At 44.3% G+C, this 24,773-nt stretch overlaps 1 protein-coding gene across 1 annotated transcript in view; it reads left to right on the top strand.

Annotated features, from left to right (window-relative positions):
- The window catches only part of LOC126545110 (uncharacterized), an 81,458-nt gene that overhangs the window by 50,183 nt on the left and 6,502 nt on the right, over positions 1-24,773 (top strand). The window contains exons 20-27 of the mRNA XM_072286842.1: positions 4,785-4,873; positions 8,474-8,619; positions 10,644-10,759; positions 11,433-11,523; positions 17,786-17,943; positions 18,994-19,082; positions 23,131-23,268; positions 23,955-24,117. Coding sequence (XP_072142943.1) covers positions 4,785-4,873; positions 8,474-8,619; positions 10,644-10,759; positions 11,433-11,523; positions 17,786-17,943; positions 18,994-19,082; positions 23,131-23,268; positions 23,955-24,117 — 990 coding nt within the window. The remainder of the gene's footprint in view (positions 1-4,784; positions 4,874-8,473; positions 8,620-10,643; positions 10,760-11,432; positions 11,524-17,785; positions 17,944-18,993; positions 19,083-23,130; positions 23,269-23,954; positions 24,118-24,773) is intronic.

Genomic DNA, 24,773 nt, shown 5'->3' on the forward strand with positions numbered 1-24,773 from the left:
GTATAGTTGCTCTCTGCAGTTGTCAGGAGTCGGCTAGCGTAGGCTATAACACCGTCGTGTCCGTGTTGGCGTTGGGATAAGACGGCGACGATTCCATAACCACTAGCATCGGTTCGCACCTCTGTAGGTGCGGACGGGTCAAAGTGGGCCAATACCGGTGGATTGGTGAGAATTGTGATAAGGAGTGAAAATGCGGCAGCCTGAGGGGAAACCCACGTAAAAGGCACGTCCTTCTTCAGAAGTTCAGTGAGTGGCCGAGCGATTGCTGCGAAATCTTTCACGAACCGTCGGAAATAATAACAGAGCCCCACAAAACTCCGGACGTCTTTGACAGTCTGAGGTACATGAAAAGCCGTTACTGCTCGATCCTTCTCTCCGTCGGGTTGTACTCCAGAAGCATCGAGGAGATCGCCTAGCACTGTAATCTCTCGGCGCTCGAAGTGGCACTTCGATGAGGTTAATTGGAGCCCAGCCTTGCGGAAGACGTCAAGGATAGCTGCGACGCGCTTAAAGTACCTCTCAAATGTAAGAAGAAACACAAGGGTGTCCTCGAGGTAACAAAGGCAAGTTGACCATTTCAAACCTTGAAGCAGAGTCCATCATCCGTTCGAACGGGGCGGGGGCATTGCATAAACCGAACGGCATAACCTTGAATTGGTAGAGGCCATCTGGAGTGATGAAAGCGGTCTTTTCTTGGTGTTGTTCATCGACGGAAATGTGCCAACAACCAGATCGAGGGTCGTTGGGCGAAAAGAATTTGGAACCGTGAAGCCAATCAAGAGCGCCGTCGATTCGTGGTAAAGGGTAAACGTCCGTTTTAGTGATTCGGTTGAGGTGGCGGTAATCAACGCAGAAACGCCACGTGCCATCTTTTTTTTTTTTTTTTTTTTTGACGAGCACGACCGGCGACGCTTCACTCACTCAAATCGTTAGCTAAAACAAATATATACCACAATCGTGTAGCAATATTGAGACGTCGGCGGCGCTGAGCCTGTGCTCAGTAATTCGTTTAGCAGCAGCGGCAGACGAAGCCCTTTCACCGGTTGTGTCGCTCGTTATTCCGAAAGAAAGCCTGAACACGGGAACGCGCAGATCGCATGGCGTGCATTTTCCGATGGCGGCGGCGCAGTCGAAGTAGCGCATGCGCCGACGATCCGAAGGCCACGTCAACGCTTTGTTTACATATATGGTACGGTTAGACGCGCTCACCGCATGCCTTTATAATGACGTCATCGGCGACAGTGTGACGGCGCACGCTACTATGGCGCCATCTCGTAGCAGGTCGGCGCTGTGGAGCGGGTGTCGCGCGGCGCTCCACTTCCCTCCTCACCCGTTCGCCGTGCTCTCTTTCTCCGCTTTTCTCTTCGTGCTTCCGCTGTGCCCTCGTCGTCTACTATCCTCCTCGCGCTCTCTTCGCTATCCTATCGCCGTCTTTCATGTTCTGCTGCGCCTGCGCTGTCTTTTTTCATCCTTCAGTGGGCTCGTTCATTCTGTTGATTACGCCGACGCCGAGGCTGGCGAGCAACACAGGAAAAGGGGCCTAAGTGCTGTGCTCCAAAACGCATTCCATTCGCTGCCCTGCGATGCAGTGCAATAACATGTACGTCTCGCACGTGGACTAATAATGCAAATAGATTGTGCTACTTATCCGCCTCAGTGATTGGTTGAAATGCGTCCGCAATGCATCTGTTCGTATACTTTGCAATTAAGAACATGTCGTAGTCAGAACTGCGCTGCAGAAATTAACAGAAATCTAAACTAACACAAAGCAGCGAAGCTCAACTCTTCACCGAGCAATTCGTAGCTTTGCTGACCCTACTTCGTCGCCTTCAGTTTGTTTCGGGTACAGCTGCGAGTGACTCTTGTAGTAGCCGCTGCCTTGTCGCTCACAAGAGTTCCTTATCGAAACTTCTACGGAAGAGTCAAGTGATATTATCATACCGCTATGCAGACCACTAAAGGCACTTGGAAATCGATAGCGCGTGTATACGGCGCCTATGAGGTGTCACGCTTCTGCATAGGTTGAAAAGCATACGCACTTCTAGTTTGATACTGCTTCGTATTGCAAGTTGTGAATGTTGTATTTGGGGTTCTGCGCAAGCCTGACGGAGAACCGACGTGCAGTAGCTCACTTCGATGGCATTCAGTGCCAGCGTGGTAGAGGGCTCACTTTTCTATCAACAGCACGTTTAGAAGTCGCTGTAGATGTTCAATACGTGATGCATTGGGAGTGAGTATACAGATTACGTAAATTGCAAAAGGATTGGCCGTGAGAAAACCTATATAGACAGTAATAATGCGGCGCATACATTAAATGGTTGCAGTCGATGGTTATATTATGAGTACAAAAGTGGATCGAAGTTGCCGGCTCTATTAGCGTTGTGGTACAATAGCCTATTGCTATACACACTGTGTTCGCTGGATAATGGAAACAAAATCCAGACTCTTTTTCCTCAGTGGTAGTTTGCCTCACGGTGCGAGACCCATTTTCACCACTAATTTACGTCTGACAAAAGCAAGATGACAGTAAGCGGTCTTCCTCTTTATACTGTCCGACTACCACCTCTATGCAATTGTTGGGTGATGCGCTTAAATTTATTGTGCAGCGGTGCTGTCATCGCCCTCCACAATTGCAACGCTTCTGCATAATGTTTAAAAACAGCGCTAGCGAAACAGGACACAGAAAAGAGGAGTGAACACACACGGTGAATGAGCCCACCGAAGGATAAAAAAGAGAGCGAACGCGTAGCGCAGCGGAAGATGAACGACAGCAATAGCATAGAGAAAAGGCGATAGCGAAGAGAGCGCGCGGAGGAGAGTGAAGAAGGGCACAGCGGAAGCATGAGGAGAAAAGTAGAGGAGGAGAGTATGGCGAAAGGATGAGGAGGAAAACGGAGTGCCCCGCGAGACGCGTTCCGCAGCGGCTGCGCGCTAGGAGATGGCGCCATAGTGGCGTGCGCGGTCACGCGGAGAGGTTCAGTGCCGTGTGTGTCCTTACCTCTTTTCTGTGTCCTGTGTCGCTAGCGCTACTTGTAAACACGTTGTAAAACCACTTCTCGCTCAATCTGCCGTTCTTCAATGTTTTTACGTGTGCTAGAGACTAGGACATGTAAGAAGAGCGGAATAAACGTACTGGTAGAAGAGCGCAAGAAATGTATACTTCAACGCACTGCCCGACGGTCCAATAGATGTGCCTGTCAATTTTTAGTTAGGGCGCACAGCTTGCTGTCATCTGGTCATTGTGAGATGTATGTTACGGAAAAAGTTATAATCATGTACTTTAAACAAACAGCGCCATCGACAAAAAAAAATGTAAAACAAGGAAAAAGAAGGAGCAGAACTAAAGTTAAGACTTGGTATCCAACCCGTGTAGTCGTCGTAGGAAGTGCAAATTTTGGCGCAAGGTCAACCGCGAACACCGTACACCTGTACTTGCAACATTAAACATTGGATCAAACTTTTGATGTACCTGCTGCATAATTTAGTCGATTTCGGTGTGTCTGAAGGCCAGTTCTTAAGTTGCTTTACGTACATTCTATTCTAGCTTTTTAACGATAGCATATTTGACGGTCACCGACACTTATAGAAGCTTCTTTCGTTAGTGAAGCGAGCTATATTATAGATTCCACGCTGGCGTTTACTGCCATCGACTGCCATATAGACTGCACGTAGGTTCTCTGGATGGATGGATGGATGGATGGATGGATGGATGGATGGATGGATGGATGGATGTTATGAGCGTCCCCTTTGGAACGGGGCGGTGGGTTGCGCCACCAAGCTCTTGCTATTATAGTGCCTAATGTCCTTCTAAAAAGAAGGAGAAAGAAGACCCCACGATGGTGGGGCCTAATGATCAATGGTGGGTTTTTAATGGGTGTACAACGCCACCTAGTACGTGGGAGATGACTGCAAGATGTTCGTCTATAACGACGCCCAGTGAAGCATATAACCAGCATAGAGTTTCTGTACGTATTCCTGACAAACCAAAGCAGTGAGTTGGGCTAGTTGGTTGCTGGAGCTCACATTCATGCTTGCAGCGAAGACTTAATAAACACTGACACAGCACGAAACAAGTAGACTGGACGAGTACTGGAATTCTTCAGACTGGTATTCTAACCAATCTGAAGGCAGTGTGAAGTCTCCTGGGGTGCGGCTTCACGGAGAAGGTTTCTCCTTACGGATTCGCCGTATCCCTAAAGAGGATGGTTGTTTACGACGCTGAAAGACGGAGGCAAGCAGAAGAAGGGACGGCACGAGCGCTTGCCACCGTCTTTTCGCGCTACAAACGATGAAACTGTTCCAACTCGCATAGTTTTCCATCCTTATTTAAAAAAAAAATCTTTAATAAATGTTCGCATGTATGTCAGGCGTATTAGACACTTAATTCAGTATATTCTGGGCAAATTTCAAAGCAATCTAGAAGCCTGGTATTGCGTTGTTTATACGTATACCGATTTGCTCTGGCTATTATGGGTTGTTGTGAAATAAAATTTGCGTTCTTTCTATAAATATATTACTGCGCATATGTTTTGTTGTGCTTAAGCTGCTAACAGCCAGTTTATAATATTATTTGCTTTTGCAGTGCACGTTTAAGGACAGCATGCTTAAAGATATTGTTTGTTTTTTGCAGTGTTGGGGCGAAGAGAAATATGATATTTTGTACGTCTCAGTTGAAGAACAACTTACAATATCGCACCGAGAAAAAGAGAAGTTTATTCTAAGAAAGACAGCGCAATGTTGCCTTCATTCTGAATACTGTTTCAAGCCAAATGTTCGAATTCCAGATCGTGACTAAAGTAAAAACTATTTCTGGAAGGATGACATCACGGATCATGGACGCAGCTACTAAAAACAAGCCAGTGGACTTCTTTGAGTGAGTTGGCATCAAACGCTCTGAGCTCTTCCTACTTTCTTCTTTGTATCCTAGACAGATATATTTGTTTTTCCAGCATGTGAACGTACCGGTCAAAGATGCTTCGAATTTCGGCCCTAGAGTAATTGTTTCGCAATACACGGGAAGAGAATGGGGTTGTCAAGAGTCAGAGTAGGGACGCGCAGGCAAGGGCAGGTTTGCATGAGGTACTGGCAAGCATTTTGACAAGAGGCAATAAGTACTAAGTTCAAGCTTTCCAATATCATCCAGTAGAGTTCGATAAGTTCAGCTCTGGATGCTTTTTCTCACGATGATCGTCTGTTCCTGCGTGTATCTTCTGTTTCTACTTGCTCGCGGCATGCAATCTTATTGTTTCTTTGTGCTTTACTTCCCTTCTCCATATTTGAACTTCCTTTTCTATCTTACCCTTTCGAAAGAGAAGTCAGCCTTTGTGCTTTTCTCGGTGGCAGTTGCCAGCCTGCTCCTTCCTTATACCCCTCTCTCTTTGTGTATGTATGTTATCATATCAAATAATGATAATAATTACCATCAATAAGTCACAGCGTCGAAGCTATGTACGCACAGTAGCAAATATTCAGGGATCAGTATACAGGCGTGGTCAAAAAGGAACTGAATGACGGAGAACCATTAAAATATCTCCCGCATGCTCTAATCACAATCAGCATAGAGTTTCTAACAGTCTGCTGCAGAAAATTTATTTCTATTATGTGAAAGTATTCTGCTCAACTGATGTAACTTTGCCTTGTTTAAATTTTGGGCACTTTGGTTTAGGTATTCTGGAAGAACTTTGCCTTGACAAAAAAAGGATAAGCAGCAGTTGATATTATTGTCTGTACATTTAGCGTGTATATTGATCACTTTCTTAAGATCAGTTGCAAATGTTTTTTGATTGATGTCCAAACTACATGCTGCCGTGAAACGATGATTTCTCAGTGAAGCTTTTTGCAGGTTGTGTGGCTATAATCGCGCATACCCTAATACAAGCTAAGGCAACCTTTTATTGGGCTAGCTGTTTCATACATACAGGATTCCACAAGCGCCTAGTCCTCACAAGTGTGGAAGAGAGGCAGTGGGGCAGGAGCTGCTCGCAAGAAAAAAAAATTATAAAAGATAAAACTTAGGGAACGCACGCAATGCACACCGCGCATATAATCAGAAAGAAATATTCTGACATCTCGCGATATAGTAAGGCTGCTGACCTCAGCAGCTTTTCCAGAAGCTCTTGTTCCCTGCTGCGCAAGCTTTGGCATTGAGTTTGTAGAAAGATTGCTGCCATTATTTTCCTGAAAAGGCAATGGGTACGTTGTACATGCTACTGTCAGGTATTTTTATGTTGTGTATCACCTTACGCCCGTACAGAACCACATCACGCTTTTCATATTTGAGCATTGGCTATCGTTGCTACTTACCCTTCAAATTTTCGAAGATCTGACACAGCTACCAACATTGAGCAGGAAGTACCAGCTGACTGAATACCCGCAATGTGTTTACTAAAACTAGATCGCACCAACTCACCACAGGGATTCATTAGCACTAATTTGAGGCACTTCTGAGGCACCCGGGGCATGTTTGACAACCTTGTTATGCGCGGCATCAAAATGCAACCGTTCGGTTAGAACAAGGGGAGAGTACGCGTCAAGTAGATACGTCGCGCACTGAAATGCATGTTAGCCAAAAGCTATGTATCCTTTTGCTAGGAAGTTCTTGACTTGAGGCTAATATATCTAATTTGTTTCAATATATAACTTATGTTCCACTGTACTTGCTTGCGACAAAGAAGGGTTAGTATATACAGTAACAATCAAACCCTGTATATATCTAAGAAATCGTACGACTTTCTCGTTGTCAAGAGACTTATTTAGTTTACGGTCGAATAAACTTTCCCCAAGATTAAAGCCTGGCTCTTATCTCTCTCTATTCCGTTCTGACACAATGTGTGCGCTCTTTCAAGTCCGCAATATTTAGCAGTCATGCCTATGATACCATTTATTAGTTATGTCTGTACCAACACGTAATCGCTAGAGCCATAAAAAAAGGAAAATAAGCAGAGTTTAGAACGTGAGCACTTATATAGGTAAGATTCTTTATAGCTGCCAAAACAAAACGCATATTGTGGGGTTTCGATAGGGGTAACAAAGAAAACAACAAAACACAGCAGTGTAGACATCACGTGGTTCAACGTCCATTACTTGCCTCAGCATGCCTCCGCTGCCTTTGTTTACAAAGGCAGCGCACGATACCTATTTGGCGCATCAAGCCGCTATATCTGCATTTGTTGCCAGAGGACATGAAATGTCGCATATTCATTCTTCTCAGCTCCTTAATCCTAGTCCAAATGCTATACGAGCATCGCCGTATGGCGCATTTACTATAAGGCAGGGCTCAGGATGTTTTCCAAGATAATGCGCTATGCACTTCCAGCCGCTGTAATAAATCGAGATTACTCTCATTCTTTATCGTGCTTTTTCTTTATTCACAATTACATGGAATGCACACATTTTTATATTTTTGGCACAGTTACCGGTGATGCTACGACGTCATTATGATTCATTTTGTGTGAATTCATTATTGTGTCAATTCCGCTATATTTGTTGATGCTGCACTCCGAGCTTGAACCATCCAGGTTTTGAAGTTATGTAGTAGTTTAGAAAAATAACGCAATATCATTTGTTAGTTTACGTTTGGGCTTATGATGAAACATTCAGCATCGAACATTCTTACATGTCATATTGTCACATTGTACTGGCGGTGAGGAACCCACAACGACGCACTGCAAGTCACGAATATCATTTTAGGGCGAACTAGTTCGTTGCCGATTTGCAGCAACCGCAGGGGCGCCGCCATGTTTCTACTCAATGCAAGCGCGCAGCCGCAGTCGAGATGCTATTTAGACGAGACGCACAATCAACGTGATCCCGAGCCTCCCTTAGTACGGTCGTGCCGCCTATGTGAGCTACCTGCAAACGCATTCTTTTACGTACCGTAAGCTTTACGTGAAAATGTTCTAAATAGCCAGCCAAACTTTCTGAAAAGTATACGCAAAGATCTTTACACGTTGCCCATGCTGATGGCCAACGCATTAATGCTTGCTTTTGCATAGCATGTTGAATGTCTTTAGTGTTGCGAAAATAAGGCGTAGCAACATGGCTGCGCCTTTGCCCTTGTAACTTTTTTTGCTCAGCTTTTTTTTTTTTTGTAAAGTCAGTATACTAACGCTGTGATCCACGCCGTCCGATGATGTTAGCATCGGAGCACTCCTGCCATCTCTCGTACTTCTGCGCAAATGTAACAGCATCTGATTTCGCCGCTTGTGCTTTACCGGGAAGCCGGAAGAAAGCAGACGCGAGCTCTGTGGAGAACACATCTGGGAACGCGAGAGACTCGAGCGTCTGGACAACATTACCGTATGTGACGGTTGTGACCCGCAATATTCGATGCTGTTGCAACTCAAGAAGAGCTCATATGAAGGAGAATGACCATACGCATTATTGGAAAAGTGCGTTGGCATACCAATTTTGAGACATTCAGCAATGCAAAATATTCAGCTCTAAAAACAGGAACAAACAATTTCCTTTGCAGGCTTGCTAACAACACGGCGCTTGACATCACAGCTGCCTTGAACTATAGCGCCGACATCGACAGCAATAGTGACAAGAATCATCCCCTTATGAAATGTATTGAAGCTATTTACATGGGTTCAGGTGGATGGAGAATCATAATGTTATGTGAGTATTTGGAATTTCTTTGACGCCAGAAAAGCGGATGTATGCATCACTGGATTTGCATCAATGAAGCTATAGTTAACTCACAAACAAAGAGCTATATTTAACAAGGTTTCCGGTCGTAGGAGCTATGTGGTGATGATTGGCACTGGCACAATAACATTCTCGTGACTTGAGAATGATGTCAAGCCATTCCAAGAGCAATGTACAGAGTATCCACATGAAACATCACTGATTTCAAAATTAAATTAAAACGCTATGATACATTGATACCTGTAGTTCGTGGCATCATTTCAATCAACACAAAACGCCTTGTAGTTCACGTCGAAAATTCATGCCGCAATGTTCGTTGGACAGCAATGGGTCATTTTATTTACGCAATCCACACCACGCACTGGGCTCTCTGTTGAGGTGTTGCCATTTTTGGTATTTATTCAGCACCTGAACTAAAATAAGAAGTTGAAAAAAAAAGAGGAAGCTTTGTTTAATTGCTTTACGCGATGCCACAGAACGCAGTTTTCTGTTTCAGTCCTTCTTTTCTATATTGGAATCAGGGAGGTTTCATGTGGACACTGTGTATCTTTTTGCGCAAATTTTCAGTGGGTCGTGTGCTTGTTTAACTCTGCGTCACTTACAGAAGTGTCCTTCACAAGAAAATCAGGGTTGACATGAACGAGTCTCGTAAGGCGGCATCATTAAGCTGGGAAGTTTGCATTTCAGTCCACAAATGGCAGTTTACCTTTCGCCTAGAATCAAACAGTAGCTATTTATTTACTGATCAAGACGTAGTGGAATACGGCACGACCAGTTATTATCATACGACGGTAAAAATATCCATGTCCCTTTAAGTGCTGAACGGGAGTCTTTGCTGATTCGCATCTAACTGTAGGAAAGGATCTTAAAGCACCGGATTTCTTGAAGGTTATCGCTGCTGGTATGCCCTTGGCTTTATTATTCCAGCAGACATTGCTTACCGAACCCAACTTTTCAAGTTCAAGCAGACACCCCCCGCCCAGAACCACTGTAACAAAGGAAACAGAAACCTTCATTTCGGATCCAGGTACCCCAGAACTCAAACTTGATTACAAGTTTGAATTCGAGCTTCAGGAACATTGCAGGCCTAGTCTTGTACAAAAAGAAATGTTTATTTTTCTTTTTTGAAACAAAGTCTGCAGCATGCCTGGCAGTTTGTGACACCCAAACACCACAATTGAGCTTAGCAAATTATCACAAATAGCTTTTTAATAAACAGCTTTCTCTCTCTCCCCATCGCTATAATGCAATAGACACAATCACCACTTTGAGAACGTTGCTACCAGAGGTAATATGCTATTAGACGTTGCTCTGAGCCTAAGTCTAGAGTTCGCGCTGTTATGCGGCACAAACCTCCTGTTGAGAACCACAAAACACCTCCTGGCCTCTTAACTTTAGGCTGCCGAATTCGCACATGGAATTCACCAAAGGCAATATTTCTTCTGGAGGGAACGAACGTTCAATCACTAGAGATTTATATAGAAAAACAAGTTTAGACTTCTCAAGTACCTTGACCGTTTTGATGCTTGCTTGAGAAGTTTACGGCTGAAGCTCACTCACTGACCTGCTCATGGCATTGCATACTTACTGCGCTGCCAACACACAAGTTCGTGCAATACAAAAGTATTCAGGAGAGAGAGAGAGAGAGAGATTAGAAAGAGAGGAGAGGCAAGGAGGTCAACTGGACGGGCGTCCGGTTTGCTACCCTACACTGGGGGCGAGGGAAATGGGAAATATAAAGACGAAAAAAATACGGAAGTGATAACTGTGCGCAGCGAAGCACTGTCCACCAAAGTGGAGTTTCATAGCTGGCTATCTGCGTTGATAACGTCTGGGACGACCAAAGAGCCAGTGGTCGGCACGAATAGGAGGCTGCGGGTGAGCTATGGGGCCTACTCGATACTTGGAAGCACTGGATTGCTTGCACAATATAGCCGCGCATATCGTCAAAAGAACGAATGAAAATTATGAACGAAATTATATGCGACTTCCAGTTATGATGCCACCTGTGTACAAGGCTCTGCAACCTGATTACCCCCCCAAGTCCAGCACTGATGTATTCAAGTCTTTCGTATCGCACTTGATTGAAGAAAGGAAGTCAAAGAACAAGGTAAAGTGGCAAACTGCTAGACGCTAGTTTTTTCAATGCGTCAAACTTTGTGCACGTTCACATTATGAGCACCACAATTCTAATTGAAAGTAGAAACGCATTCATGACCGGGGACCATCAAGCTTATTTGAAAGAAATGGAAAGGGAAATTCACTGGGAGCTTTATCGAAGCCCACATAACCCGATCCAAATGACCCGAATCCGGCAGAGGAACGCGTCCCATTTGACGTGCCAATCAAAGGGCGAGTTCACTAAGCTTTCCATTCGTAAGGGCTGTTTCCCAATAGCCAGCTGCCTCCGCTTATGATATGTTCAACATCAGGACTCACTGAAATTTTTCTCTTATAGACAGTTCTGCTGTACTATCTTTTTTTTTTTGTAAATACGGGCGCAGTCTAATGAAACTTGCATGCGAATGCTGTGTTGAGAACACCCTTCAAGGACGACATTCGTGGCAGTGCTATCTTATGGTGAACAGACTGCTAAAATATATCATAAGACCGTTCAAAGGTTGGCGCCGGTTGGAGGACGAAAACAAGAAGCTGAAAGGCTTTGCTGAGTAGTTTTATTTGCATGACGGAACCAGTGTGGAAGCGAACGTTTATTTATCCACTTGACGTAGAATTTAACGCACTGATTTGCTCCCTGACGTCTTCAACTTGTTATTTTGCAGCAAGAAGACGACTTTCTTCAGGTCTTTATGAACGCTGACTACAACTGGGAAGAGAACGCTGCAAATAAAGCGGAGAATGCTCAAGTTAAGAGTAAGCGTTGTCTGCCTGACGAGAATGCACGTAGCAATATTGGCGAAAAGGCACGAAGGAGCCCACGTCCCTGAATGGCATGCAGTCTGTTTTCAGAAATCCCAGCTCACAGAGGTTGCGATATCACTTGTAGTGCTCTTACTGTCACCTGCAGCTTAACGCTTTAAATGGCAGAAAAATGTATATTCGTGGCCCTCGAAAAAATGTATTTAACCCTAGCACGTGCTATAGATATTCATAAATGCATGTGCATTGTTTGTGTGAAGTGTTTGTAGCGTCATATTGATCATGTGTGCTGTGAAATGCGGAGCACAAGCGTCGCGGACGGTGGGACAGCTATGATGTATTCTTTCGCAAGTGTGTAACCTTGAAGTATGGTTCCTCTTCATAGTTAGTAGACCTTCTTGCGGTCATGCAGAAAGAGTGTGAAAGTGGCGCATGCGCCGTCTGTTACTTTCTTTGTCCTTTCACCCTCCATTTTCTTCAGTGCCAAAATATGTGACCAAAGTGAGCAGGATTTTTTTCCGAAATACGGATATCTTCAATTATTTCCTGTCTGCTATGGCGACCTCAGTTTTCTGTCATTTAGTAGCTCACATAGGCGAAGAGAACCAACACGTGCCCATGACACCTGTCAGAATTTTAAGAACTTCCTCGGATTAAAAAAAGAACACCGAGAATTGACGGTAGTAGAGTCAAAATAAATGTGGTTCGGCTAGATGATTGCCACTCAATAAATTCAAATCAGAATGTAAATTCAGGCGATCTCAGTGAACGTTAGGTGAGCACGTGTCTTGTCCTTTGTATTGTGTTCTTACTTATGCTAATATAGGTCGCTTGACTCAAGCGAGGACGTTTTATGAACACATAGTGGCATAAATAATTTGAAAATAAACCCTTAAAACATTTATTGCCGTTGCTATTCCGGTTAGCGAAACTTCCATGTCATTCAGAGCGTACGGAGATTTTGCGAACAAGTTTGTTTTTGTACCTTGTATCCCCTCAAAAGAGACCAACGAAGGGTGAGCTCACCATTGGATAACTAACTCACCACATCCTTCAGACTAAACGCAAGATTCAACGGCTTCGAAGCACAATTAAAACGCTGCTACTCCTATTTTTGCTTATCTGAAGCGGAACCTACAGAAAAAGGCACGTACATCACGAGATCTTTAATTCATTCGTATTCCTGCCAACACTCAAAAGTTATGGTGTTTCTTTAACAGAGTCTAAAGATGATGAAAGATGATGCCCCAATTCCAAGAAAGAAAACTTGTGACAGCTTATTCCCACTTGTTAGGGAGATTGCGGAACACTGCGGTGTATATTTTCAGAGCGTCTATCAAAGTGTAACAACTAGGTCGCTCGGGCCGCGCTAGAGGCATTCGTAGCCGAAATCTGAACGGTAACTTAAGGAGAATGGCAAACCAGTTCTGTGGAAGCCCCCATGGGGGAGGAAAGTGCATGAAAGGCAGATCATGTTTCTTTTGTAGCCTCGGGCGGCGACTTGGATGGATGGCAATGTTTTTCTTTCAACTAAAGAAGGAGTTGTGTTTATGAGGCTTAATATTATTGTAAAAAATACAGGAGGTCCAACAAGTTGGAATCAATAGCAAAGCTTTGTGTGAGTGCATGAAGAATCGAAACACGAGTTTGTGTTTATTGAATGTCCCCAAAAAATGACACGGTAGAATCTGTTCAGGCATTGTGGAGAGGCTAATGCATAGCCGCAGCATCCGCCGCGGTTGCGCGTAGGCGAGCGTCATGTGGTGGGGGTCAAAGCTGATGAACCTATACAGAGCAGTTTTAAAATTTCTTTTCCGTTTTGTTATCATCTGCGGCGAAATACGAGATGCGTGGTGCATTGCGTGTATCACTCCCATTAAAAAAAAATAGTCGCAGCTTCGTCTGAAAAGCGAAGCATCGATTGCGATAGCAAGTTAGTGGACAGCTATACGAAGTGAGGATAGTAGTTTTATCGGCCATATACACTTGGAAACATTCGCTTGCCAACTGAATTCACAAGCACGCTGTCAGCGCGCACAAGCAAACAAGAACAAATCCCACTCGATGAGCGCGGACAGTCGATGTCAAAACACTGGTGTGAGCAAGTGCGGCAGCAGCAGCGAGCGAAGTGACTTTAGACAGCTTTAGTTACACGTACGCAGAGACTTCACGCACGCAAACGCGAAAGCTCTACGTACCATACGCGCACTGCACCTGAAACGCTTTTAGGTACACGTACACGACGCACGCTAAAAGCGACCATGTATCGCCATCTATCGCGAGGTATAAACACTACTGTAGCCATTGACATCCAAGACAAATCAAAGCCAACCCAGTCGAATTGGATTGGCGCGCAAAACACGTAAAAGTGTGTTCGTGTGCCGATCGGAGCTTCGCAATGCCTAGAAGTGCCATACCACATGTTGTCCTCGAAGGGGTTGTACTCCCTTACGTCTCGCAACAAATCCAAGTCGTTCTTAGAAAAACGAAGGCGCGGAGCTACCTTGTCGGCGTGTTTGGCGGCCATTTTGCAATGGTGCTCTCGCTCGTTCGAGATCTCGCGAGAACGGTGCGCGGAGTTTTCTACGTGCGCAAGGAACGCACGCAAACTTTTGAGTCTCACGAACGTCCGTGAGACTCAAGCAAACCCTTTGCGTTCTGCGCAAGCGCACTGCTCACACGTAAGAGCTCTACGTACGCAAAGCCTTTACGTACATGAAACTAAAACTGTCTTTTGTTTATCCCTTCAACGCACGAGCGGGGAGAACACAGTGTGCACACCGGTGTGAGCCGTGTGAAGACCCCTTTCAAGATACGGAGCGCGGCCTTGCAGAGTACGTACTTGTCGGAGTCGAAGCCGTCCCCTCCCTTCCGCGCTGCCTTGCCATTTTACTCCATATATAGCGCGTGAGATTGAACCGCGATGGTCAGTTGCCCTTGCGCCCGGCGGACTCTCTACACATCATAGATGGCTTTCAAGACACAGGGGCACGGGCAAGGTGCGCCGCCCCGAGTAAAACGCCCGGCCCCCTCCCTAACCACGGCGCACATTAAATGTCCCTGTCGCAGATGGCTTTCAAGATACAGCGGTCCGGGTGGGCGCTCGCGGGCGCACGCGCCGGCCGGAGGGGAATTCAACCCCTCTCCCCATCTCCCTCGGAGCCTGCCGCGTTATGGAAAATGACGCGCTCTCTCTCTTCACGTTTATTCTCTTTCGTGCGCGAGATTGAGCCGTGATCACCGGCTCACCCTCAGACGCTTTCACTCGCACATGGAGCGTACGGCGCGCGGCGACGATATTATCGGCCTTGAACTTCATACGGAACCTCACGGCGACGGCGACGGCAGAAATTCGGTTGGAGTGTCCATATAATTGCTGTCGCAATAAACGAAGAAAACAACGAGCGCTTATCAGTTGAAAACAGGCCTGTGTCTGTTACAAGCACATCCTGCAAACTTTAGATCAAGTTGTTTCCTCATAGATTTATTAAATACACAGAAAATTTTGTTGCCAAAGCCACGGTTTTAGAAAACACTTGACAGCAGTTACGCAGCTGGTATCGACGCTACACAAAATAATATGCATGCACTACGTTACCAGTCCGCTTGATGTACTGTTGTAGATTTTCCTAAAAGTGTTCGAAGAAGTGGCGCATGAGAACTGATTGTAAAAATCAGGCTGCATGAGCATACAATATCATATAATAAATGGATTAGTGCATAAAGCCCCGAAACAAGTGACAGTGGAAATTTTGAATGATATTCTTCTTTTTTGTATCGTTTTAATTTTCGTGTGTCTCCAAGAAAGAGGATTGGGGGCGCTCATGCTTTTAATTTCTATGTAGATGACTTGGCATATGTGATCCATGGTGTTGTACGTATTTGAATATTTGCCGATAATTGTGTTATCTTTAAACATATCTTCGTGGTTGGTGATCGCACAATTCTGCAACAAAATTTGAAGGGTATTGATGAACGGTGTGCTTATTGGGACACAGAAGCGAATATACCTAAAAGTGTGTTGCATGTAACGAAGAAGATCGCAAGTCAGAATACACACTTATTTAATAAGCTCTACATACTTGAAGCAGCCCAAAGAAAGCACTTTTCTTTATTCATTATTCAGACATATCCCCGCTTAGCCCGAAAGCGTTACAGCAGGGGGGTTACAAGCATGAAAAGAATGCATCTTGATTCTCACTGCACACCTGTTCACATGACAGTCCATTCCACTGAGCGATGGTTTTTACAAAAAAAGAATTGGCATACAGGCCCGTCCTAGCCCGGTATTCTCTAATTTTGCACTGGTGGTCAGTGCGTGCCGATATATAGTTTGGTGGTTTTATGTAGATTTCCCTATCAATTGCAGTTTTGTTGTGATAGATTTCATACAGATGCTTTAGCCGCAGCTTCTTTCGGCGAGACGACAGGGACTCCCAGTTGAGCTCTGTTTTCATTGCTGTGCAACTGTACTTCCTCCCGTACTTACCCGAGACGAACCTGGCTGCTCTGTTTTGTATTTTTTTCTAGTTTATTTATAAGACATATCTGTGACGGGTCCCAAAGGGTACAAGCATATTCCAAAATAGGTCGTATACAAGTTAGGTACGCCGTGCTTCTAAGGTTAGAATTTGCACATTTTAAATTTCTTTGCATGTAATTCAAAGCAACTGCCGCATTGCCAACTACATAGTCCACGTGTGCCCACCAAGAGCAGTCGCCCGACAGCATCACGCCCAAATGTTTAGTCTTGGATTTATTACTTATTATTCATTAGACTGTAGCTGGCATCGATTACTTTTTTTCTTCTTAGCAAACCACACATGGACGCACTTTCCGGTATTCAAATTCATTTTCCACTTTGAGCACCATTCGCAAGTACGATCTAGGTCGGCCTGCAGTTTGAGAACGTCATCTTCATTATCGATTTTTCTATACACAATTCAGTCATCTGCGAAGAGCCGCATGTTAGAGTCAATACCTAAGTTAATGTCATTGATATATATAAGAAAAAGAAGAGGCCCCAGAACAGATCCTTGCGGGACGCCCGATGTGACCTCAAGATAATCTAAATTTGTACCATTTCGGACCACACGTTGACGGCGACTTGACAAATAGTTCTTTATCCAGCTAAAAACACTAAATCTATACTTAACATTCGAAGTTTATTAAGTAGTAAAGAATGGCAAACAGTATCAAATGCTTTGGGGAAGTCCAGAAATATGCAGTCTATTTGTCCACCCAAATCAACTACAGACGCTAGGTCATCATAAAATTCAATCAGTTGTGTCGCACATGAAAACCCCTTGCGAGATCCGTGTTATCTGTTTGTAAGCAATGTGTTGTCCGTTAGATGTTCCATGATAGCCTTATATATTATGTGTTCCATGATCTTGCACGAAATCGAAGTAAGTGAGATAGGTCTATAATTAGTAACTTCTTTTTTAGAGCCCGCTTTGTGAATAGGGACTACATTTGAAAAAATGTAGTCCCTATTCGTTTAACATTGAGCACTTATCTAGCCTGATTTCCGGATGTATCGTTTTCTGCTTCAGCAATACGTAAGCTGTGGTTTTTTAAGAGAAAACCTAAATCGGATTATTCTAGTGGTAAACAACTCGCTTACAACAATTGTACGTATTAGGTTAAATATCCCGCGATGTTGTGGGCCCCTTGTAATAAAAAAAATATATAAGAAAACTAGAGCGTGTTCAACAGAAGGCAGTACGGTTTGTTTTAAATAAGCGCAGAAGTGCTCACTTCAAATCTTTTTTGACGTGGCAACATATTATTGAGTCGTTAGGATCGCGTAAAAAGATACGCTGTTTTTGTTTACACTACACACATGCTATCGCTTTTATTCGACAGTATTGCGGGAACTGATATGAAAACAAGATATGAAAAATGCGTAGGGCCTCACAACACTGGAAAAACGTGTCACGCTTCGGAACACTTGTTGGCGGCTCCTTTCCCTAGACGATACAGATTTAAGGATTGCATTTTTCCTAGAAATGTTTGACAAATGAACATAGTATTTGCACGTGCATTTGTTAGAAAATAGTGATTGGCGAATTGTAGTTTTCCTCCAGAGATTGCTGACGGCGACGTAAAAAATCCCTTGTAGTAGGATAAGCTTCTGCGCTGTTTACTTTTATTTCTGGGTTCTTCATTCTTGTTAGCCGAACAGTTGCCTTCGGTATTGTGAAATAAAAAGAAATGTACAAGGCTGTTGTAAGCACGTATTTCTTTTTTTCAGAAATGTCACTGGATGAGATAACAGCCCAGGGGATAGTGTTCTTCATTGCTGGCGTAGAGAGTGTCTCAATGGCCCTCAGCCTTACCACTTACTACCTGGCCCTTAATCCTGATTGTCAAGACAGGGTCATTGCAGAAATAGACAACGTGCTCACAAAGGTATGAAATGAATACGATGATGTGTACTTTCATAAGTCATGTAATAGAGGCGCTGCTATACATCTATAAAGGGGATAATTGCTGAAAGTTATCAAATGACATTGTGCTACCTTTATTTCTAGGTGGTGTTGATCGGGAAATAAGTTTTTAATGCTTAACATCTCATTCTGATAAGCGAAGCCTAGTGTGAATTTTGGATGGACCAGCCCAAAATGCTATTATATCTGGGTATTTTGTCACGAATTTTGATGAAGCTTTTATGGGGACCTATTAAGCAATAGCTGGAGCACTGCGTTTAGCCCATTCAGCTGTTACATCAAGAACAGCACGTGAACAGGGGTAATGTATTTTTTGCGTGCGGAATTTGACAGCCTTGACACCAGTGAAGATCTCGGCGATACATCTTCGTCGTTTGTATGAATAACGTAGTTAATAGTTCGCATTGCTACATGGCTGTACAGACGTTTTGCCACCAAAGAACTGTTGGCGGGTTCGTATCTACAACTTTTCCGCCGCATTCTTATAAGTGAAAATGCGAAAATGTTCGCGTGCATGGATGTGGGTGCTTGTTTAAAAACCCAAATGGTTAGAAATGGAGTCTGAACCACCACAGCCCACTTCAGCATTGTAAAACCACATTCATCATCCAAATTGTATATTTTCTCCTTGCGCTCTTTATTGACATTATGTCTGTCTGTCCGACAAGTATCAGACAATCGTAACTCCATTTTGATTTTCCCCTTTTGATGCTTATCTTGACAGTACGCGTTCCCAAATTGTGGAGGATTCAGGCGTTGCAGAAGTGTAAAAAAGGAAGCTTGTAACTTTTCAGGCCTACGCGCTTATGCATTTGGTTTCGATTTATGATGACTCTATCTACAAACATTGTCAAATACCTCCGAGCAAGGGATTCCGGTTAGTATGCTTGCAGAGTTCAGAAAATGCAATAAATGGGCAACAGCGAAAAGCACCCACTCTCGCTCCCTTAAATCTACCAACATTGGAACTTCGATAGTAAACGATTAAGTTGCTTCTTTTATTTTCTTTCAGGGGGAACTTACATACGATGCTCTGCAGGAGATGCCATATCTCGATGCTTGTATCAAGGAGGCGTTGAGACTTTGCACTACCGATTCGATGTAAGCGCCATGAATACGCGATGCTATACTTTGTCTGACAGTTTGCTTTTATGGCTTTCAGCGCAAAGCAACACAGAAACAGAGCGCGTAATTACGGTAAAGTGTGCCATAGTATAAGCGCTCCCGCCATAGAACAACAGCGGTGTCTCAAAGATAAACACATTTACTAACCATAGACCAAACCTTAGCTTGTCTCTATACGTATAGGATAGTATGCTTAGATTGTGATGATTGTAAAGTCTCCACAGCGGCACGCGCTTGTGTCGCAGGGGACGTTGCCCGCGTTGACTTATCAAAGGGTCGTTTTAATACCTTGTGTCACTTACAAACTTGCGATTTTGGGCACACTGTGTTGCGCTTGCGTATGCACAACACACCTCGAAATTGGGCTATGTCCGCCTATAATTCTGCAAAGAAATATGTGACCGATGGTGTGATCTAACCACTGTCTGTCAGCACGGCTGCTTGATGTTCTAGTCATTATGCTACGATCACACGCATGCTTCTCTCGTGCCAGATAAGTTTTTTGGAACGTCTGGCGCGGGCGTCATGTGCCAGTTTCCCTCTTCCTTTCCACTTGACAGATAGCGTTTTTTAGATGGTGCTTTAAACTGGTTTGCCAACAGGACCCGCTCACATTTAATCTTAGGTGATGGATTACCCCAAAATGAGGTGGAATACCCCTATAATGCTATCGCATTAAACCCGTATATGCATTGTAAGTTCTATTTAAGCTTTTGAGCGTTACTTCGGATAATCATCAATACCGCGAACGTCCTCTCCAGCTCAACTGAAGGGGTGGCTTGGCCTACGCGACGCAAGTGGTGGAGGCGCTTCATTTTTCTGTCCTCTTGCGCTCTTCTCGTTGAAGCTCCATTTGAGTCACCAGTTGCGCCCTTCCACTACAGACCTCATGTTCGAAACAGGCGAAAGTCTCTACAGATTTGACAATGCTGTGACGCCGCCCACTCAACTTGCTTTCTATCACTACCCCTCAGAGTGATCCCCAACATTTTGCCGTCCTCCATTGCTACAGCACTGATGGATAACTTTATGGCTACAACAGAGCAAAGGATTTTAACCAGTCGAACGTGCCTCAGGAGGTGCAAGATATCGCTTTCTGTCTGACTGGCGTAGCGAAGATGTGCTCCCTTAACGACGAGTTCGACTGAGCTCCCGCACTAACCTGCATTTACTTAGTATTGACGCCAAATACTCACTACAGCCTCTGGGCGCTTTGAAGTCGCTTAAAAAGCAGAAAACTCGTGTTCAACTGCCAGGACGAGTCTTTCATGCGACATACTCAGGACCTTCTTGAACTATGATGGTGAGAGAACAACACCTTGACGGAGGTGGAACGTGTCCTTATCTTAAGGTGCATTGGATCCATCGTGTTTCACAATTCTTGCTAGAATTTGATAAAACTGTTTGCAATAGGACCAGCGCGTCTATACGCCAGAGCGAAATACAAGCTATTCGTCCCAACGTTACATATGTAGGTCTCTGATTCTGGTGCATGATGCTGATCTCTGTGCGATGATGCCGGTTATAGGACGCGAGGAACTTCAGGAACATAATATTAGGAGGCCGTCTGTCGCTCACATCTATAGCTCACACCGTCCTGCCTACCAAAATCACCTAGACGGGTTGGCGTGGCTGAGTGCCACCGCTTATCACAATATGACAATACCTCGTCAAAATCTCTCGTACGCTGACTTAGCGTTCGTAGCACCCACAGCGTGGGTACAGCGTCGTCAGCGTGCCCTCCGTGGATATACGTTACAATTCTGTCCCACGCGCCGACAGGACCAACGATGAGATTATGCTCAATTTGAGCAAAACCCCAGCCGGCGTCCTGGTGCTGCAACTGGTCACGCTTTCCCTCGTCACGCAGCCTGCAGTTCCTCCATGCAGTATGTGACACTTCGTTCTTGCACTTCGGCACGCCAGGCTCCTTCGCGTTACCGCAGTTCTTTATCACCACAACAGATCCCCACGCTGTTCATCAATTGAATGCCGATTAGGAAAAAATAAACGCCTATTTTTTTGGCGCGAAACTGTTTTCTTTTGATCTACGCCAATACCTGCCATCCACCCGGCCAATTCTCCTTTCATGTGCGTCGCCAATGTCCCATTAGATGAACCAATCGGCCCAGGCGTCGCTCTCTCTTCAATTTGCTGTAATTTCTGCCAGGTTAATCACGCCTGTGTTTGAACCTATACTCCACGACGCAAAGAACACTCTAATCTTTCAATTCGGGCAGTGTGCTTTTGGTGCTTGCAATGACAGCATATGCTACCCTCTCGAGCTCAGCATCCTTACCAAAACCATTCGTCAATTATTCTGCGTCGGAACTTCCGCCCGTTCTGCCTCAAATATAATGTTGCGACAGCAAGCCTAATACCACGCCCTTCTCTGCTTCATATCTATCGAAGTATAACCTAAAGAAATAAGAAAATATTCGTCCCCATTGTGGTTCAGAGCAGCACCTTACCGTTGCTTCTAACGGCATCGTCGACGGAGTCACCATGGTTCTTGCTTAACCTACGCGAGCCGTTCGTCGTGGACATTTTTTTGCAGCCTGAATCGTTCTTCCTGCAGTAGTACTCTTCTTACCGCCTTGAACACTAATTTAATCTATGCTGCTGCATACGGGAACTAACGTTGCTTCTCTACATAACAGTGAACTGTTATCTCTTCAACTTCTCCTGCTCCGTCTTCGTCCGCGCATGTGTGCTTCTACTCTTCGTCAGCTAGTGAGGCTACTTGCACCTCTAATAATACTTCTACCAGCGTGAAAAATTTGCTGTCTTCGCCGCTGAAGCATTAGGTCCTTCGACGTTTACTCACACGCGTAAGGCAGGACATCTGCGATAGCGCAACATATTTAAACTGCCAGTTCTCACGCCACTCGTCGCTGCGTCTACGTTGCTTCTTCGTCGTAGTAGAAGATTATTGAATGAAGACCTCATTTCTGATACGCCCGTGCACAAAATAATTTATCCTTTTGACAGCTTTTTTCGTCACCCTCGTAACGAAAAGAATGGCTGAGTTCTCTTTGGCGTAGTATGTATGGTGCCTTCGTCCCCACGTGTACAACGCATTGGACACGCTGCAGTCCGTATGTGCGTTTTACATAGCGTGCATGAATACATCTTTTTATATTAAGCGCATTTTTTATATAGACTCTAAAACACATAATAATTCGTGTGAGATATCCATTATTTTTTGCATGTTATTTCCTGCTTTTTTTCTGACTAGACTAACAACAAAAAATTTAGCGAAGACAGTCATAGGATATATTACAAGTATAAGGCCGTGGAAATCATGAACTTTCTACTCATTTCACAAGTGGTCGCCATTCACAACGTGGCTAACTCATGTATAACGATATGGTAAATTAGTTTAGAAAAACAGGAACCTGAGCAAGTTGGTAAAGTTTATGGGACAGAAAAGCGATCCTGTGAAGCGCACATACAAAATGAAGAAGCTGAAGACAAGAAACGCCGGCGTTTGTGTTATATTACTGGCACGAGCATCATGAGTGGCACTGTTGTTTCTTGTTCAGTACTTCCGGTTCACCTCCTGAGAGGACCGGGGAGGAAATTCAAAATAAATAAGAAAAAAGAAGAAGAAATATTACAGTACATTGTTCATGGATTTCTTTATAGATATAATATCAAAGAATAAGTTCAGCTACAAGACGAGTTACTGAAGTGTATGGAATAAATAAATTATTTAGAAAACACAGATTACCACACACCAGAGCACAGAATTGCATACTCTTTATATTGCCAATTTCCCTTGCACCAATGTAGGGTGGCAAACCGTGCGGTCGTCTGGTCGACCTCCCTGCCTTTCCTCTCTCTGCTATGTCTCTCTGTATCGTTCCTTTTGCACCCGTCTTTTGTACGCCTGCCTCTCCGTACAATAAAATAGCATTTCCAAGCGAGAATTATATTCCCATCGTCTGAGAAAATGTTTGATAATTACAACACATATATCCATAGTGATATGTTGCCGTATTTTTATATCTGGAAATTGCAGAATTATGAGGGTTTGTACGGAGGAAACTATGGTGGCTGGAATCCACTTCAAGCCAGGCATGTGCGTCGACATTCCCTTGGCCGGAATCCACCATGATCCAGAATATTTCCCTGAACCGGAGAGGTTCAATCCAGACAGGTACGTTGTCATTGTAAAAAAAAAAGCAAATAATATGAATGCTTAGATCTTAACGTCCGCAATCTTCTTAGCTCTAAATTTCTATCAAGATTGGAGAGCTGAGTGCGCACAAACCCAAATAAGAATGAAACGTGACTCATCAGGCTATATGTTACGTAGAAGTGCCCATTGTTTTCAAATTGTTCTCTCTCCAACCTGTGGAAATAAAAAACTGGTCGGAATAAAAGGAATGTAGTCAATCAGAAGATGCTGTCACAGTGAGCTTGCACGGGCAACTCCTATGACTCTTTTTACTACTGGCTAATGTTACCTACGGATAAATATTGGCAATTAGTGGCCATTTTGAGAGTCATAGCGCGACAAAAGGAAAATTATTCGCGCAGCTTAATACTGATAGACTCCACTTAAAAGCGAATGCATGCGTCACACATACCTAATGTGATAGTTACCACGAGTCGCGTTTTTTTTTTTTTTTTGCAGCTGACTTTTCGTGATGCGATTTGATCCGATTTGTTGTGCTCCTTTTTGTTTTCTGGTGTTTCATAGTTCGTTGCAAGGCTGTTCAGTGATGCTGCTGTTGTCAATTCCCCCCCCCCCCCTCCCGTGCTTGGACGGCACACAGTGCTTTTCTCCAGGCGCAACTGCAACTGATCTTTATGCTCGTTGTACTTGACATTTGCCAACAGGTTCATGCCGGAAAAGAAGGACGCCTTGAGGCCGTTCACGTACCTGCCGTTTGGGGCCGGACCACGTAACTGCGTCGGCATGCGTCTCGGCTTGGTCCAAGCGAAGACAACTCTAGCTTGTCTGCTTCAGCAGGTTAAGTTTGAGGCGTGCCCAGAAACACCGGTAAGTATGATATTTAAAGGAAAATTCAGTGGCGATTCAGCCATAATTATGAAAAAAAAATATGGGAGAGCAATATTTTAAACCTATTTGTGGTCTCTGATGCATGGACTGAAACCGCGTTGACCACACTGCGAAGTTTTGTTCAGGACCTAACTTGACACACGTCCTCCCTCTTCGAGAAGCGAAGTGCAACTGATGGTGGTCCGAAGAAGGCTACCATCATTTATATTACATACACCCACACACTTTTTTACACTTTGACACTCCTACGCTCATGCAATAAAAAAAAGAAGCGGCAGAACCAACCTCAGGTTGATATCCTTGTAAACAGTGCAATACGCATTACGAAAAGAGACGCACAGCTGATTTATGGGACGAACGCGTGCTTCCGCCACAATGTTGTACATTGAAGAACAAGGATTACCTTTAATCAGCATTAAAACAAGTTGAATCGCAAAACACGACGGGCTTGACCTTGTACACACGCGCCACAGGGCCACAGTACAATGAGAGATGCGCAGCGATTTCCAGGCACAAAGGCTTGCTTGTTCCTTATATCATGGTATCTCCGCAAGAAGAACAAGAAGGCGGCGGTTAAATGCGTCCCGTAACTTCTTATTGGGATATAAATTATATAGCCACCGCAATGGTATAAA

The sequence above is a fragment of the Dermacentor andersoni genome, chromosome 3, assembly GCF_023375885.2.
Source record: "Dermacentor andersoni chromosome 3, qqDerAnde1_hic_scaffold, whole genome shotgun sequence".
Lineage (NCBI taxonomy): Eukaryota > Metazoa > Arthropoda > Arachnida > Ixodida > Ixodidae > Dermacentor > Dermacentor andersoni.